The sequence below is a fragment of the Culex pipiens genome, chromosome 1, assembly GCF_016801865.2.
Source record: "Culex pipiens pallens isolate TS chromosome 1, TS_CPP_V2, whole genome shotgun sequence".
Lineage (NCBI taxonomy): Eukaryota > Metazoa > Arthropoda > Insecta > Diptera > Culicidae > Culex > Culex pipiens.
In genome coordinates this window covers 138340074-138356980 of record NC_068937.1, presented here as the reverse complement: position 1 = coordinate 138356980, position 16907 = coordinate 138340074, and the positions used below count along the sequence as shown (strand labels likewise).

General features: G+C 42.0%; 4 protein-coding genes across 9 annotated transcripts in view; 1 reads left to right on the top strand and 3 right to left on the bottom strand.

Annotated features, from left to right (window-relative positions):
• The window catches only part of LOC120417077 (homeobox protein abdominal-B), a 113798-nt gene that overhangs the window by 82575 nt on the left and 14316 nt on the right, over nucleotides 1-16907 (bottom strand). The window lies entirely within an intron of this gene.
• On the bottom strand, nucleotides 1669-4923 carry LOC120417071 (zinc finger protein 420-like). The gene is made up of 6 exons (XM_039579031.2): nucleotides 4768-4923; nucleotides 2596-4697; nucleotides 2449-2540; nucleotides 2215-2365; nucleotides 2091-2153; nucleotides 1669-2031 (listed from the first exon to the last, which is right to left on the bottom strand). The coding sequence occupies exons 1-6, from the start codon at nucleotides 4776-4778 to the stop codon at nucleotides 1763-1765; spliced, it is 2688 nt and encodes an 895-aa protein (XP_039434965.1). The 5' UTR covers nucleotides 4779-4923; the 3' UTR covers nucleotides 1669-1762.
• LOC120417075 (zinc finger protein 117-like) lies at nucleotides 5068-7420 on the top strand. Its single transcript, XM_039579043.2, has 4 exons — nucleotides 5068-6507; nucleotides 6563-6743; nucleotides 6804-6974; nucleotides 7034-7420. Exons 1-4 carry the CDS (start codon nucleotides 5285-5287, stop codon nucleotides 7328-7330), a joined length of 1872 nt encoding a protein of 623 aa, XP_039434977.1. The 5' UTR covers nucleotides 5068-5284; the 3' UTR covers nucleotides 7331-7420.
• Nucleotides 7372-16898, bottom strand: LOC120417072 (oocyte zinc finger protein XlCOF6-like). Of its 6 annotated transcripts, XM_039579032.2 has the most exons (7): nucleotides 13563-13717; nucleotides 12144-13499; nucleotides 11901-12084; nucleotides 11669-11839; nucleotides 11542-11600; nucleotides 11255-11478; nucleotides 10909-11143 (listed from the first exon to the last, which is right to left on the bottom strand). In XM_039579032.2, exons 1-7 carry the CDS (start codon nucleotides 13715-13717, stop codon nucleotides 11076-11078), a joined length of 2217 nt encoding a protein of 738 aa, XP_039434966.1. In that variant the 3' UTR covers nucleotides 10909-11075. The 6 variants fall into 6 exon arrangements, 5 of the variants coding, with proteins under 5 accessions (XP_039434972.1, XP_039434967.1, XP_039434974.1 ...); XM_039579038.1 differs by lacking the exons at nucleotides 10909-11143; nucleotides 11255-11478; nucleotides 11542-11600; ... (2 more) ...; nucleotides 12144-13499; nucleotides 13563-13717 and adding exons at nucleotides 7372-7670; nucleotides 14613-14671; nucleotides 14738-14908; ... (1 more) ...; nucleotides 15210-16574; nucleotides 16638-16898; XM_039579033.2 differs by lacking the exons at nucleotides 10909-11143; nucleotides 11255-11478; nucleotides 11542-11600 and adding exons at nucleotides 7372-7670; nucleotides 7734-7792.

The window sequence follows — 16907 nt, the reverse complement described above, 5'->3', positions numbered from 1 at the left end:
TAAACATTTTTGTCACAATAGAATGACAATAAAAAAAACTTTTCTAAAAATAAATGCAAAAAAAGGATTTTTCTCTCAGTCATTTATTGTCATTTATTTTCTGGAGAACCGCAAATGCATAAGGCCACATCGAATCATTTTTTGACAAAGTTGTTCGGCATAAAATTTCACATAAGAATATCATGCTTGACAATGTTAGTTCGAACATTAGTTTAGTACTGCAATCACTGACTCAACTATAAACGTTCAATGGTGATTCCAACGCGAGAATTCTCAACATTCCAAACAGTGCGCCGATTCCTCTCAACTCGCAATCTAAGGAATCCCTTCCCAAACCAATGACGAAAGATTATGGCATTTAATGACTCTTTATGTGCGTGATGATACTTTGCCATCTAAACACACAGCTTAACTGCGCCCTGTTCGTTCATTCCTATTTTGGGGGGGGCGATGTTCTCTGGCTGCGAATGACACATGACGACGTCAAATCTACTCTCCTCCTCACCGCCAGTAACGTCGAAACAAAGAAAAACTTGCCCCAGCGCCAGCGGCAGGGTCATAAAGATAATTGGTTTTCCATTTTCTAAATGCCTTGCCCCTCTGACTTCCAAATATCTCTTTGCAGGTTTTAATGCGCGCGCTTTTGCTTTGTTACTTTTTACGCACGCACCTTTATGCTAATGTTGTGATCTTTTTTTTTTTTGCCTTTTTTCCTTGAGCAAAGTTCAAGGATTTTCGTCCCGCTGCAAATGTCGTTCTAGTTTTGCTTTGTGTTGCGGCCTTCCCGAAACGTTGCAGCTAATAATAATCACTTCGTAAAAAAAGTCGAGCAACCCTTTTGTTGGGCAATTGCCCCATCCTCCTTTATGGTGCAATACACAATTTTATTGATTTTCTCCTCTTTTGCAGCGAACGGAGGAAACGCCCGCAGAGAAGGGAAATGATAAAAAAAAATCAAAGCCCTAAATAAACCCAAGGCCAGGGAGGGTCAATAATGCGCGTAATATCTGCTGCGTGAAAATTTTCAAAACGATCGAACCAAAGACATGCTGGTCCTATGAATCAATATGCTATTCCAATCAGTTCAATCAAGCGAAACAATTTGAAATTGTCATGGAGGGGGTGGTTAAGTGGGAAATGCTGTTATGTTTTGTTCTAAAATAAAATTCATAAACTAACATAGTCTTTTTTTCAAAACTGCGTAGTTGGGATGTCTTGAAGCGATTTGAGAGCGACCCCAAAGTGAACAAACTCAGGTGGTTAATATCCTGTTAAATCACCAAACAATTATCGGAATTGAATTTCGGATAATCCAGTCCAGGCACTGTGAAATGCAGAAAATGTTATAAAATATATCCATTTTAACTGCTTGTGAAATGATTATTCCAATTTCTAGCAGAGACTTATCTGCTTCGAAACCGATCTAAAGGTTTGTGTCCCGACTATACAGAAAGCTTGACGAGGTCGTTCTTCAAAGAGCACAGGAATAAATCAGTTTTAGTGACTATCAAAATCATTTTATTCAATCGTTTTAATATCGCTTCTGATAACCTATGCTACGGTTACTATGTTTTAGTGTGGAAATTGTTTTAAGCAGCTATTTAACTCACTCCTTATTTCGGTGTGAAATTGTGATGGTTGGAAGTAGAAAATTAAATTCTAATTCGATCAAAATTTAGTACAAACCTTTAAGATAACTTTACTGACCGCAAGCAGTCTGCAAACGCGTTAAAAACCAAACACTAATTTGTGCCACTAATATCTAGTGCATTTCCTTTTCGTCGGGGTAGATCCGTAGTTCCGAACTTCCAATCACCTCGGCACCGCCGAGATACGGGTGCTCCAGCTGCTGCTGCTGTTGCTGTGGGTGCATGTTCGCTGTTCCGCCTTCACCGGAAGGGATCGCTCCAGCAGTTAGCGCCTTACACATGCCCTGCTTGACGTGACGCTTGTAATTGCTGCCTCCTACGAACCGCTGGCCACATTTCTCGCACGCAAACGGACGCTCGCCGGTGTGGATTCGTCGATGTACTGTCGGGATGAATTGTTTAGCAACAACATTTAATTTAAAACTTTACTGAAAAGCTCACCCGTCAATTGCCCTCCTTGGGCAAAGCGTTTGTCACAGAATTCGCATTGATATTTCTTTTCACCTACAAAAATAACCCAACATTAGTAAACCCATCGTTTTATTGATTCCAACTGGACACCAACCCGTATGCGTTGTGATGTGCTTGGCCAGCGCCGTCGACGTCGTCAGCTGGCGGCCGCAGATCTTGCACGTGTACTGTTTGTACTTTTTGCCCTGCGCTCCGACGTCCACCGGGGCGGCGATCTGCTGCGCGTTCGGAATGTACAGCTTGCTCTGTAAGGCAGTTGTGAATATTGAATGTAGATATCGGAAAGAGAGAAGATTTCTGAAGAGTGTAAATCAAGTTTTTACTGTACCTGTGGATTGAAATGCATATTGTAGTGTCTTCTCATCTCGTTCTTGTCGACGAATCCCTTCTGGCACAGTACGCAGGTATACGGACGCTCGCCTAGAAATGATTTGATATCACATTTGACACAAAATGTAATTTTCAAGGAACTCACCCGTATGAAGACGCGTATGAATAGTGAGCGTGCCCTTCTGGGTGAACGTTTTGCCGCAGATATCGCACATGAACGGAATCGCCACCTTGCCATGGTTCTTCATGTGGCACTGCAAATTCTTCAAGTGCTTAAAGATCCGGTTGCACATCTTGCAGGTCATAATTCCCGGCAGAGTGTGCTTGAATTCGTGCTCCACAATTCGCTCCGAGTCCCTGAAGGTCAGATCGCAATATCTGCACTTGGTTTCCGGAATTTCCGGCTCGTGTTCGCTTTTGACGTGTTCCATCGCAATCGCCAGAGAGGGGAAATTGTTGGCGCAGAGACCGCAGAAGCACGCTCGATTCGCTTCCGTTTCGGTGCACGTCTTCTGGTGCTCCGTCAGCTCTTCCTGCAGCACGAACGTGGTCGTACAACCCTCGCAAATGAACGGCTTTCCGGCAAAGTGCTGAGTTCGGGTTCGGTGATCCAGCAGGTGTCCAATTGTCGGGAAAACTTTACCACAACCTTCGCACGTGAAACTGCCTCCTTCCAGGTGGTTACGACTCTCGTGCAATGCCAACGACGAAGCCTTCATGAACGCTCGGCCACATTTTGAACAAACGAACGCATTTCCCTTGGCATGGACACCCTGATGCTTCCGCAGACTGCTGGACAACGCGTACGACCGGTCACACTTGCCGCACTGGAACCGTTTGACGCCATCCACCACAACGACGCTGTTTCCGGTCATTTCCGCGATCATTTTCGCGTCCTCAATTTCGTGCGCTTCCTTCTCCGCCGCGTGAGTCCGCTCGTGAGCCTGACATTCGCCCAAACTGACGAACCGTTCATCGCAGTAAACGCATTTAACCGCCAGTCCCTCCTGGTGCTGCCGCAGGTGCTCGCAAAGTATTCGAACGGTGCAAATCTTTTTGTTGTCACACTTTTCGCAGTGATACGGAAGCCAGTCTTCGTGCGTAGCGACGTGTGTGTTCAGATCATCTCGATTCTTCCCCACAAATTTGTTGCAAATGTAACACTTCAGAGCTCGTCGCATAACTGCCGGATCGTTCGACTCCTCCGCGATGTGACGCTTCTCGTGAATTTCCAAGTCGTGTTTCTTGGTGAACTTTTTATCGCAAAAGCGGCACATGAACCGCCGATAGCGATCCATATCGGTGTTGTACTTCTCGCTGTGCATCCGACGCATGTGGCTGCTCTGTCCCTGTGGCGATGGGAACCGCGCCGCACAATAGAGACACTTATACTTCCTAGTCTCGTCATGCTGCTGAAAGTGCAAGTTCAAATCCTTCAACCGTGTTACCCTACGTCCCACGCACGTAACGCAGCTAAACGGAAGCATGTGCTTGTGCTTTTGGCGCAAATGTTTGTCCAGCAGATCGGCCTCCTTCAGGTCAATCACGCAAATGAAGCATTTGACTATTTCCGTTTCCTCCACGTTGGAAGCATCGCTATCGAACCCATCCGGTTCCGTCTTGATCTTTTTCTTGCGACCTCGTTTGCGCTCCTTCTTGACCGGACTACCCGCTGGAGGTCTATAATCGTCATCATCCACATCGTCCGCGTCCATATCGCTATCAGAACCAGCTGACTTTTCCTTCTTTACCTCAACCTTTTTCTTCGGTGGCCGGCCACGCTTCCTCTTGACCACCACCTCCTTAGCCAGTGGCTCAAAGTCATCCTGTCCCCAGTCACCGTCCGAGCTGGAGTCCCTCTCCTGCTTCACACTATGCTTGACCGCTTTTACCGGTTCCACCGGAGACTTCCTCGTTTGCTGCTGCTGCTCCTCCACTTCCTTCTCCTTTTTGATCGCAGCCTCCAACTTTTTCGGCAAATCTTCAACCAGCCGCACCTCGACCGGAAGGGCATGCAGCAGCGGAACCGGGGGATCGTACTTTTCATCTTCCTCCTCGCTACCCTGCACGCTCAGCGGTTCGTCCTTGATTTCAACGTCCTCGTTCTCGAGCAGCGCCGTCGGATGCAACCCGGACCGACTAGGCCCTGGTCCGCCCGCCAGCGGGTTGCCAGCCGGATCGGTCTGCTCATCTTCCTGCTTGACGATGTAAATTTCCTCCACATCGTTGTTGGTCGGGATGACGTGCCTGGGGAGGGGACACCGGAATAGGTCACGGATACCGTAGGATTTGCTAATTTAAGCGTAATTTCACTTACCGCAGAAGCATTATTTTCTCCGTCGCCAGCAAGCTTCGAGCAATGTCAAAACTGTAGACTCTTTTTTTCTGCGTTGACGTTGCCTGAACGACCAACGCAAAGGGCCAAGCGGTTTGTTTACCTACATCAGACTGTTTACAGCTGGGGGATGTTAGCCGATATATCCTGGCAGTAGACAATTTTTTTCCGTGTTCGTGGGTAGCAACACTTGTTTTTGAAGGAATATTTTAAAACGGCATGTATGTTAGTGTTTGAAAATATTTAAAAAAGTTTAAAGACCGTAAAAAAAAATTATCACAAAGAGAGAAAAAATCAGTTAAATATTTGAAAAAACAACTAAGGATTTGAACAAGATGACTAACTAACTCTTTTTGTAAATATGTCCTTTTGACTTGTTAAAACATAAAAGTTCAGCTGGATTGAGGGATAGAAAATTTCTGTTTTGAACGCAACATAATTATTGCATCCAAAGTTTTTCTTATCAGAATGCTCTGTCGGTAATTGAATTTAGAAAAAAATGTTTAGGCAAGTGCTTCCGGAAACGAATGGCATTGAACAGATATTCATAATTAAATCGGAACCAGTGAAAGAGGAGGAGGCCAACGATGGATCTGATCCCATGGTACCGGAGGACGTTGATCAAATCAAACCAGAGCCGGATATTGATAAAGAAGATGATGCCAAAATCGAAAATCCGAGCAAGGATGAGCCAGCCGAAGCACCAAACTTTGGAGTTCTGGATGTCATTGTGAAGCAGGAACCGGAAGAAGATGAAACATCCGAATCGGGAGAAGACGACGTAAAGTCGAATTTTGATACGAATGATAAACGTGAAGTTGATGATGATAACAAGAAAAAGTCCAATAGGAATGCATCCAAAAGACAGGCCACAAAACGAAAACGAAGAAGGAAAGCGGTTGAGGATAAATCCGATAGCAATGAAGAACGATTCATTTGTAAACTTTGCGGGAAAGAGCTGTCCACTCAGTTCAATTTAGAACGTCACGCCAAAGGCCATGAGAGAGACAAGGGAAAGTTGGAAGTTATCAAACGGTTTGTTTGTCATTATTGTCCAAATAAGTTTTCCACTCTGTTCAATCTTCAACGTCACGAGGAAAGCCATGAATCTAAGATTCCCATTGCGCTGCAAGTTCACAAAAAGAAAGAGTTTTTCTGCTACGTATGTGGGCATGACTACGAAACCAAGGACAGAATCCACGAACATCTCTACACCCACGCTGATCTTTTGCCGTACACGTGCAAAGAATGCGATAAATCCGTCAATATCAAATCAGTTCGAGTCCTAAATCAACACTTGGAGTTGCACAAGGAAACTCAAACGGGCAGCATCAAATGTTTGTACTGTCCGGCTCGATTTCATTCACTCAAAGGATGCCAAATCCACGAACGAGTCCACATCGATGGAAGTGTCATAGCGGAGGCGGAACTGCGTGCCCAACACGAAAGCAACAAACTGAACGTGAAAGTCATCGTCGTAGACGGATTGAGACGATATGCTTGTGATTATTGCGAAAAATCGTACACACTTTTGGCCACGTTACGGAAGCACACGAATTCGCACACTCTGGATAAGATTTATCCTTGCCAGAGGTGTGGGAAAACGTTTGATCGAGCTTCTTCGCTAACTCTGCACGAGAAGGTCCACTCGGATTTTGCCCCGTACAAGTGCGAAACGTGTGGCAAGGGGTTCAAAGCTACGATACGATTGATTCAACATCGGTAAAGGTTTCATCTTCAAAGTCCAAGCTTTTTGCTGATATTTTCTCCTTTTCAGACGGATTCACACTGGCGAAAGACCGTTCGTGTGCCACTGTGGCATGGCATTCCGGAAGAAGTTCGTCCTGAAGGTACACGAAAAGAACTGTGTGCTTCCGGATAGCTCAAACGGTTGCATTTGTCGTTTCTGTCAAATGATCTTATCAGGTTATGCAGATTTAATAAAGCATGTTACAGAGGTAACTAGTTGTTACAAAGTTTAGCTAATAACAACAAAATCATGAAATAACTTTTTCCAGCTTCACACTCAAGGACTGTCGGAAACAAGATGTCAGTTCTGTTCGGCCAAGTTCAAAAATGCCATACCGCTGGTCATTCACGAGTATCGGCACCAGCTGCCGAATGTTATCAAATGTGAAACGTGCAATCGAATCTTCAAGAACGAAGCACATCTGAAAAAGCACAAAAGGGTACGTTTGAAACAGTTTGTTAAACTTGCGATCTTATTTACAATATTTATCAATTGTAGGTCCACATGAACGAGCCGGAATCGTTCATGTGCGAAACTTGCGGAAAGACGTTCGGTCGTTCGGTTTGCTTGCGAAACCACAAGTCAATTCATACCGGAAAGCGCAAACATAAATGTGATCTATGCTCGAAGAGTTTCCTTGTGCTGCGAAACATGCGACGCCATCGTGACAGTCACTTTAAAATCAAAAGTAAATATTTTATTCCATCTTTGAGAGGTTCGCAGAGAGTAGCAATTGGATCAGTTGAGTCGCCAGTAAAGGTTAATTGCAGTCAACCAGTGTCACACAGTGAATAAGTTAAGGATGTTAATTGCCATGTATAAATCAAAGAACAATATATCTTAAACATTGAAAATTGATGCAATTATAAGATTTATTTATCTTCATTCCATTTCTGTTTTCACTAACATACCAAAATCCAAATCCTCATTTTCATCCACGACCGGTTCCGGTTTTGCAGCCTCCACCAACGACGGGATAAAGTATCGACTTTTCTCGTTGTAGTGCAACTTTTGGTGGCTACGAAAGTTCCCCAACCATGAGAATTTTTTCGGGCACATGTCACAACAATGCAGCTTGGCAGGCTTCCGTCGGACTTTTGTGTGGTTTTTCTTGTGCTTCTGTAGGCGTTTGAGTCTGCAATTACAACAACCAGAACATGTAACATTGATCAACAATATCAGCCTGTCGCCAACATACCGATTGAAAGTCATTCCGCAAATATCACAAATAAATGATAGTGGCTTGTTGATGTGTGTCTTGAGGGGGTATTAATTAGGGAGTTGATTATAATATCGAACAATTTTTGATTTACGTTATACTTACAACTTCATGCTCTTCCAACATAGCTTTGTTTTTGAAGATGCGGTTGCATTGATCACATTTAATCACGTTCGGCATCTGATGACGATGCTCGTGACGTACCAGAAGAAGCGCATTTTGACTTAACGCGGGGCAAAATTGACATTTAGTCTTCGGTATGGGTTCAAAGTGTTGCTAAAAATATAGAATTTTTCAAAAACTGTGCAGTCCAAAAGCTCCAAAAGACTCTGCTTACCTCAGTTACGTGTTTAACCAATCCGGCATAGTTTGGGAATGATTCGTTTCCGCAAATTCGACAAGAGCAGCTTTTTAAATATTCAGATCTTAAGCATTTCCTTCTATGCGACAGCATTGTACCGTTTTTGGCAAAACCTTGACCGCATTCACACACGAAGGGTCTTTCTCCAGTGTGAATACGGCTAAAAAAAGAAAAGAGTCACTTAGTGTATGTTGGTTTGAACCTCAACATCAAGCTCAAATTACCGATGTTCAATCAAACGAATAGCAGCTTTAAATGCTTTGTCACAGTATTCACACTTATATGGCAACAAATCTGAATGGACCAGTTTGTGTGTAAAAAGCCCTCCGGCAAAGGCAAACACCTCGTTACAGATCGTGCAAACGTGCAGTTTTTTCGGTTTATCCGAATCAGTGTGCGTGGTCTTGTGGTCTCGTAACGAGTCAAGCAACGTGTACGATTTATCGCAGTGATCACAAGCGTAACGCAATGTTCCTTCAACGACGATGATTTTGACGTTCTTTTTCTTGCTCAAGATGTTTGCTCTCCGCTCTAGCTCCTCCAAAGCACTACTTCCCTCGTTGACGTGCGTTCTTTCGTGGAATGTGCACCCTTTAAGTGAATGGAATCGTAGCGGACACCAGGTACACTTGACACTTCCATTCGTAGTGTCTTTGTGCATTTCCAAGTGCTGATTTAAATCACGCACCGATTTGATAGATATTGGTTTATCACACTCCTCGCACGTGTACGGCAGCTGGTCAGCGTGGGTGTACAAATGTTCTCGAATGCCTTCTTTCGACCCAAAATCCTGATCACAAACGTAACAAAAGAACTCTTTTCTCTTGTGGATCTGTTGGTCTAGCGGAATGTCGTGAAGATCCTCGTGGCGCTGAAGGTTATAGTTAGTGGTAAACTTGCTCGGACAATAGTGACAAACGAACCGTTGAAGCTTCTCCAATTTCGATTTTTTCTTTGTTTCTAGTTGTTCCCGTTTTTTTGCCTTCCTCTCATGCCCTTCAAGATGTATTTGTAGATGATAGTTAGAAAAAGAGACCTTACCACAAACATTACAAGTTAAATCCTTTTCCTTTTCTACCTTTTTCTTTGTTTTGTGTGTTTTCAAATGCGTTTGCAAATTGTATTCATTGTTAGTTTTTTTGCCACATACTGAGCAAGCAAACAACTTTTCGTTTACTTGAGCTTTATCGACCTTCTCCTTAGTGGAGTTACTTGGCTTTTTCTCTTTTTTACCAGTTTTGGGTTTAGTCTTTCCCTTGTTGGTATCAGTTTGATCCTTCGCGGACTTCTCAGACCTTACGTCAAATTTCTTGTCCACCTGATTCGATTCGCAATCCGAACCCACTTTTGGTTCCTCTTTTACAATCACATCAACCGTTTGAAATCCAACCTCCTCATCTGGTTGATAATCATCCGGATTTTCATTCTCCTCGAACTTTGGTTCCGTCTTGATTTCGTCAACCGTTTCCGGGACCATGTTAGCGAACCCACCGTCATCCTCCAGGCCGGGTTCCGTTTTGACGATGTAAATCTGTTCGATACCACCATCCGTCGCGTCCGGAAGAACTTGCCTGAGTGAATGCAATGTTAGCAAGGTATTAGCGGCATTGATAATAAAATCACGTTATACCCACCGACACATCATTTTGATTAAATATGTTTGATACTAGCTGGAAAAATGTCTAATTATAATAAACAATGTGTTTTACTTTCACAATTTTTTTTGTCTAGCTTCGAAACATTACTATATAATCTTTCTGTGCAGAAAGATGCATTTGTTGATGGCGATATCTGCACACATCTCTTTTCACGTCAGCTGAGTATGACATATGGCCAGACATGCATTGGCACGCTCTGCACTGGCACTTCAAATTAGCACTTACCTCAAGTTCTACGCACACTGCGCATTGCACAGTGCTAGTGCTATTTTTTAGCACTCCCTTATAGCACTCCCATAAACTTTTTAAAAAAATTAGGTTGGCACTAGTCTTGCTGGTCAATTTGGTGCATTTTAATGAACTGGGATACTTTTTGTGCCCCTAACGGCTACAAGCGTTGATCCATTCGCCCAAGTACTGAAAATCTAGTAAAAATTCCAGGTTCTCATGCCATATTGAAAGACTTTTCGCGATAATCTAAAAGAAAAAAAAAATGGCGCTTTTATTACACCAACATAAAATTGGTTAACCTTGTAGAGAATAGAACCATGGACCTTTCACTTCCAAGTCTTCATCGCAAGCACTGCACTAAACTTTCTGATAAAAATTGATTAAATTATTTGCACGACTTTCCAGTGGTCGATGACAATCAAATCCAGATAAACAAAAGAAAAATGCGTCCTAGTTACCAGTTTCGCTAGAGTGCAAGGTGCTATGATTGATAGCGCAGTGCTATTCGCTAAAATAGCACGCGTGCTATCCGCGCGCAGTGCCAATGCATGTCTGCATATGGCTTCGTTTGCTTGGTTCATTTGTCATTTAGAAATCAAAACAAAAATGCATGGATTGCTGTTTGTAGCAAGACTGCAGAAGAAACTGTATTTGTAACGGTGCACATCAAGCAGAGCTTTTGCACCAAGATTTTTGTTACAGCTTAACGGAATGAACCAGAATGCTACATAGGAAGAAGTTTGTCCTGAAGGTAAACAAAAAAAAACTGGGAGCTTCCGGATACCTCGAAAGAGTGTCTTAGTCGATATTGTAAAATAAACTTGCCGGGTTATTCAGATTTAAATGTAAAGTCTTACAGAAATAAACAGTTAATACTTAATTCAGGAATGTTCGGCACTATATGTGGGTCTCGTGGCGCAGGGGTAGCGGCTTCGGCTGCCGATCCCGATGATGCTATGAGACGCGGGTTCGATTCCCGCCTTATCCACTGAGCTTCTATCGGATGGTGAAGTAAAACGTCGGTCCCGGTTTCTCCTGTCTCGTCAGAGGCGCTGGAGCAGAAATCCCACGTTAGAGGAAGGCCATGCCCCGGGGGGCGTAGTGCCAATAGTTTCGTTTTTCGGCACTATATGTTAGTTCTGTACGGGCAATGTTTGGCCAATGCCATTCCAACCAACAAAAATCAGACCAAGTTGACATGATTATTAGATTTATTTATATTTACTCCATTTCTGTTTTAACAAACATACCAAAATCCAAATCCTCATTTTCATCCACGACCGGTTCTGGTGGTGCTCCTTCCACCAGTGACGGGATGAAGTATCTACTTTTCGCGTTGTAGTGCAACTTTTGATGGCTGCGAAAGTTCCCCAACCATGAAAATTTTTTTGGACACAGCTCACAATAATGCAGCTTGGCAGGCTTCTGTCGTACTTTTGTGTGGTTTTTCTTATGCCTTTGAAGGCGTTTGAGTCTGGAAATACAACAACCTGAAAATGTAGAATCGATCAACAATATCAAGCTGTCATCAACATACCCATTGAAAGTCTTTCCGCAAATATCACAAATAAATGATTCTGGCGTGTTGATGTGTGTCTTAAGAGGGTATAAATTAAGAAGTTAGTTATAATCTCGAACAATTTTTGATATTACGTTGAACTTACAACTTCATGCTCTTCCAACAGTGCTTTGTTTTTGAAAATGCGATTACACTGATCACATTTAATCACGTTCAGCATCTGATGACGATGCTCGTGACGTACCAGAAGAAGCGCATTTCGACTTAACGCGGGACAAAATTGGCATTTCGTTCTTGGAATGGGTTCTGTATGTACCTGTCGGAATTTAAAAAAACGTTAGTTTGGTTTTTGTAAGTCCAAGAACTTGTCAGCTTACCCCAGTTACGTGTTTAATCAAATCCGCATAGCTTGGAAATGATTCATTTCCGCAGATTCGACAGGAACAACTTGCAAGCAATTCCGACGATAAACATATCTTCTTGTGTGACATCATTGAAAACCTTTTCCCAAATGCTAGGCCACATTCACAAACGAATGGTCTCTCTCCCGTATGCGTTTGACTAAAAAGTAAGTAACTTAAAGTAGTTATTGCTTTACACTTCAACAAAACCCAAATTACCGGTGTGAAATCAAACGAGCCGCTTCTTTAAAGCCCTTATCGCAGTATTCACATTTATATGGCAACAAATCTGAATGGACCAGTCTGTGTGAATGAAGCCCTCCGGCAAAGGCAAACACCTCATTACAGATCGTGCAAACGTGCAGTTTTTTCGGTTTATCTGAATCAGTGTGCGTGTTCATGTGATCTCGTAACGAATCAAGTAACGTGTACGATTTATCGCACAGATCGCATGCGTAACGCAAAGCACCTTCAACGACGATGATTTTGACGTTCTTTTTCTTGCTCAAAACGCTTGCTCTGCGTTCAAGCGCCTCCAAAGCACTACTACCCTCGTTGACGTGCGATCTTTCGTGTAATTTGCAATCTTTAAGTGAATGGAATCGTTGCGGACACCAGGCACACTTAACGCTTCCATTCGTAGTATCCTTGTGCATTTCCAAGTGCTGATTCAACACTCGAACCGATTTAATAGACATTGGTTTATCACATTCCTTGCAAGAATATGGCAGCTGGTCAGCGTGGGTGTACAAATGTTCTTGAATGCCTTCTTTCGACCCAAAGTCCTGATCGCAAACGTAGCAAAAGAACTCTTTTCTCTTGTGGACTTGTTGCTCTAGCGGAATGTCGTGAAGATCCTCGTGGCGCCGAAGGTTGAAGTAAGTGGTAAACTTTCTCGGACAGTAGTGACAAACGAATCGTTGAAGCTTTTCCAATTTGGATTTTTTCTTTTTTTCTAGTTGTTCCCGTTTTTGTGCCTTCTTCTCATGCCCTTCAAGATGTTTTTTTAGATAATATTTAGAAAATAAGACATTGCCACAAATTTGACAAGTTAGTTCCTTTTCCTTTTCTGCCTTTCTCTTCGTGTCGTGTGTTAGCAAATGTTTTTGCAAATTGTACTCATTATTTATTTTCTTGCCACATATCGAGCAATCAAACAACTTATCCTTCACTTGAGCATTATCAACTTTTTCCTTGGTGGAGCTTAGCTTTTTCTCTTTTTTCTTTCCTGCTTTGGGTTTAGTCTTTCCCTTGGTGGCAGCAGGTCGATCCTTCGCGGACTTCTTAGACCTTACGTCAATCTTCTTGTCGTCCTGTTTCGATTCGCAATCGGAACCCAGTTTTGGTTCCTCTTTTACAATCACATCAACTTTTTCAAATCCAATCTCATCTGGTTGTTCATCATCAAGGTTTTCATTTTCTTCCTCATCATCCTCAAACTTCGGTTCCGTCTTGATTTCGTCAACCATTTCCGGGACCATGTTAGCGAGCCCACCATCGTCTTCTAGGCCGGGTTCCGTTTTGACGATGTAAATCTGTTCGATACCATTATCCGTCGCGTCCGGAAGAACTTGCCTGAGTGAATGCAATTGAAACAATCCATTTGTGACATTGGTAATAAAATCACGGTTTACTCACCGACACATCATTTTGATTGAATATAAATAATATAATATTAACAACCAAGTTGGAAAAAAGGCCGAACTATCATTAACGAAGTGTTTTGCTTTCACCAATTTTACTGTCAGGTTTAGACACAAAAAATAATAAACTTTATATGCAGAAACATGCATTTGTTGATGGCGATATCGGCATACATCTCATGGCTAGTCAGCTGAGAATGACATTTTGCTGCATTTTTTTTTTTGTTTGTTTGTTCATTTAGCATTGAGAAATCAAAACAAAAATTCATCGATAGCCAACTGTAGCAAGATTTAAGTTTAAAATCGAAAAAATGTGAAAGATCTTCAACATCCTTAAAACCCTTAAACTAAATATGTGAATACTTTACAGAAATGTTCTACCTGACACGAACGGAGTTAAACAGAATTTAATCGTAAAAACAGAAAACGAAAAAAAGGAGAGCCAGAACCGGATGCCATTTGGAAGAAGGAAATATTTACTACTATTCAGACCAGAATCAACGAATAAATATATCGCTAACATTGACAAATTCCTTTCACATGTATATTAAGAAATTCAGTACAATCAGATGATCATTAGTAACAGAATGTAAAAAAAACACACACCAATCAGTTTGACTTAATAAAAATTGACAACAGTTTTGTGAATACTTTGAATTTATTCCTTTTTCAATAAACCAACCAGCAAAAATCATACTAAGTTGACAAGGTTTTAAGATTTATTTATATTAACGTCATTTCTGTTTTTACCAACATACCAAAATCCATATCCTCATTTTCATCCACGACCGGTTCTGGTGCTGGTCCCTCTACCAGTGACGGGATAAAATGTCTACTTTTCACGTTGTAGTGCAACTTTTGGTGACTGCGAAAGTTCCCCAACCATGCAAATTTTTTCGGGCACAGCTCACAACAATGCAGCTTGGTAGGTTTTCGTCGTACTGCTGTGTGGTTTTTCTTGTGCTTCTTTAGACGTTTGAGTCTGCAAATACAACAATCAGTACATATACAATCGATCAACAGTATTAACCCGTCACCAACATACCGACTGAAAGTCATTCCGCAAATATCACAAATAAATGATTGTGGCGTGTTGATGTGTATCTTGAAAGAGTATAAATTTAGGAGTTAATTATAACCTCAAAAAAAAATATTTCAATCTGTGCTTACAACTTCATGCTCTTCCAACAGTGCTTTGTTTTTGAAAATGCGGTTGCATTGATCACATTTAATCACGTTCGGCATCTGATGACGATGCTCGTGACGTATCAGAAGAAGCGCATTTTGGCTTAAAGCGGGGCAAAACTGGCATTTCGTTCTTGGAATGGGTTCTGTGTGTACCTGCCGGAATTAGAAACGTTAGTTTGGGTATTAAACGCCCACAAACTTGTCAGCTTACCCCAGTTACGTGTTTTATTAAATCCGCATAACTTGGAAAGGATTTATCTCCACAAATTCGACAGGAGCAACTTGTCAGCAGTTCCGGCGATAAACATATCTTCTTGTGTGACATCATTGTATACCTTTTCGCGAATGCTCGGCCACAACCACAAACGAATGGTTTCTCTCCCGTGTGAGTGCGACTAAAAAGTTAGTAACTTTATGTAGTTATTGGTTTCCACTTCAACAAAACCAAAATTACCGATGTGAAATTAAACGAACGGCTTCTTTAAAGCCTCTATCGCAGTATTCACATTTATATGGCAATAAATCTGAATGGACCAGTCTGTGTGAATGAAGCCCTTCGGCAGAGGTAAACAACTTGTTACAGATCGTGCAAACGTGCAGTTTTTTCGGTTTACCCGAATCAGTGTGCGTCTTCATGTGATCTTGTAACCTATCGTTCACTGTGTACGATTTATCACACAGATCGCATGCATAGCGCAAAGCACCTTCAACGACGATGACTTTGACGTTCTTTTTCTTGCTCAAAATGCTTGCTCTGCGTTCGAGCGCCTCCAAAGCACTGCTTCCCTCATTGACGTGCGTTTTTTCGTGAAATTTGCAATTTTTAAGTGAATGAAAACGCAGCGGACACCAGGCACACTTTACACTTCCGTTCGTAGTGTCTTTGTGCATTTCCAAGTGCTGATTTAAATCACGCACCGATTTGATAGATATTGGTTTATCGCACTCCTCGCACGTAAACGGCAGCTGGTCAGCGTGGGTGTACAAATGTTCCTGAATGCCTTCTTTCGACCCAAAATCCTGATCGCAAACGTAGCAAAAGAACTCTTTTCTCTTGTGGACTTGTTGCTCTAGCGGAATGTCGTGAAGATCCTCGTGTCGCCGAAGGTTAAAGGAAGTGCTAAACATTGTGGGACAATAGTGACAAACAAACCGTTGAAGCTTTTCCAGTTTCGAGTTTTTCTTTGTTTCTAGTTGTTCTAGTTTTTGTGCCTTTCTCTCATGCCCTGCAAGATGTATTTTTAGATTTTTTTTAGAAAAAGAGACCTTGCCACAAATTTGACAAGTTAGTTCCTTTTCTTTTTCTGCCATTCTCTGTGTGTCGTGTGTTTGCATATGTTTTTGCAAATTGTACTCATTATTTATTTTCTTGCCACATATCGAGCAATCAAACAACTTATCCTTCACTTGAGCATTATCAACTTTCTCCTTGGTGGAGCTTAGCTTTTTCTCTTTTATCGCTTCTTTCTTCCCTGCTTTGGGTTTAGTCTTTCCCTTGGTGGCATCAGTTCGATCCTTCGCGGACTTCTTAGACCTTACGTCAATCTTCTTGTCGTCCTGTTTCGATTCGCAATCGGAACCCAGTTTTGGTTCCTCTTTTACAATCACATCAACTTTTTCAAATCCAATCTCATCTGGTTGTTCATCATCAAGGTTTTCATTTTTTTCCTCATCATCCTCTAACTTCGGTTCAGCCTTGATTTCGTCAACCGTTTCCGGGACCATGTTAGCGAGCCCACCATCATCTTCTAGGCCGGGTTCCGTTTTGACGATATAAATCTGTTCGATACCATTATCCGTCGCGTCCGGAAGAACTTGCCTGAGTGAATGCAATTGAAACAATCCATTTGTGACATTGGTAATAAAATCACGGTTTACTCACCGACACATCATTTTGATTGAATATAAATAATATAATATTAACAACCAAGTTGGAAAAATGCTTGACTATCATTAACGAAGTGTTTTGCTTTCACCAATTTTACTGTCAGGTTTAGACACAAAAAATAATAAACTTTATATGCAGAAACATGCATTTGTTGATGGCGATATCGGCACACATCTCATGGCTAGTCAGCTGAGAATGACATTTTGCTGCATTTGTTTGTTTGTTTGTTCATTTAGCATTGAGAAATCAAAACAAATATTCATG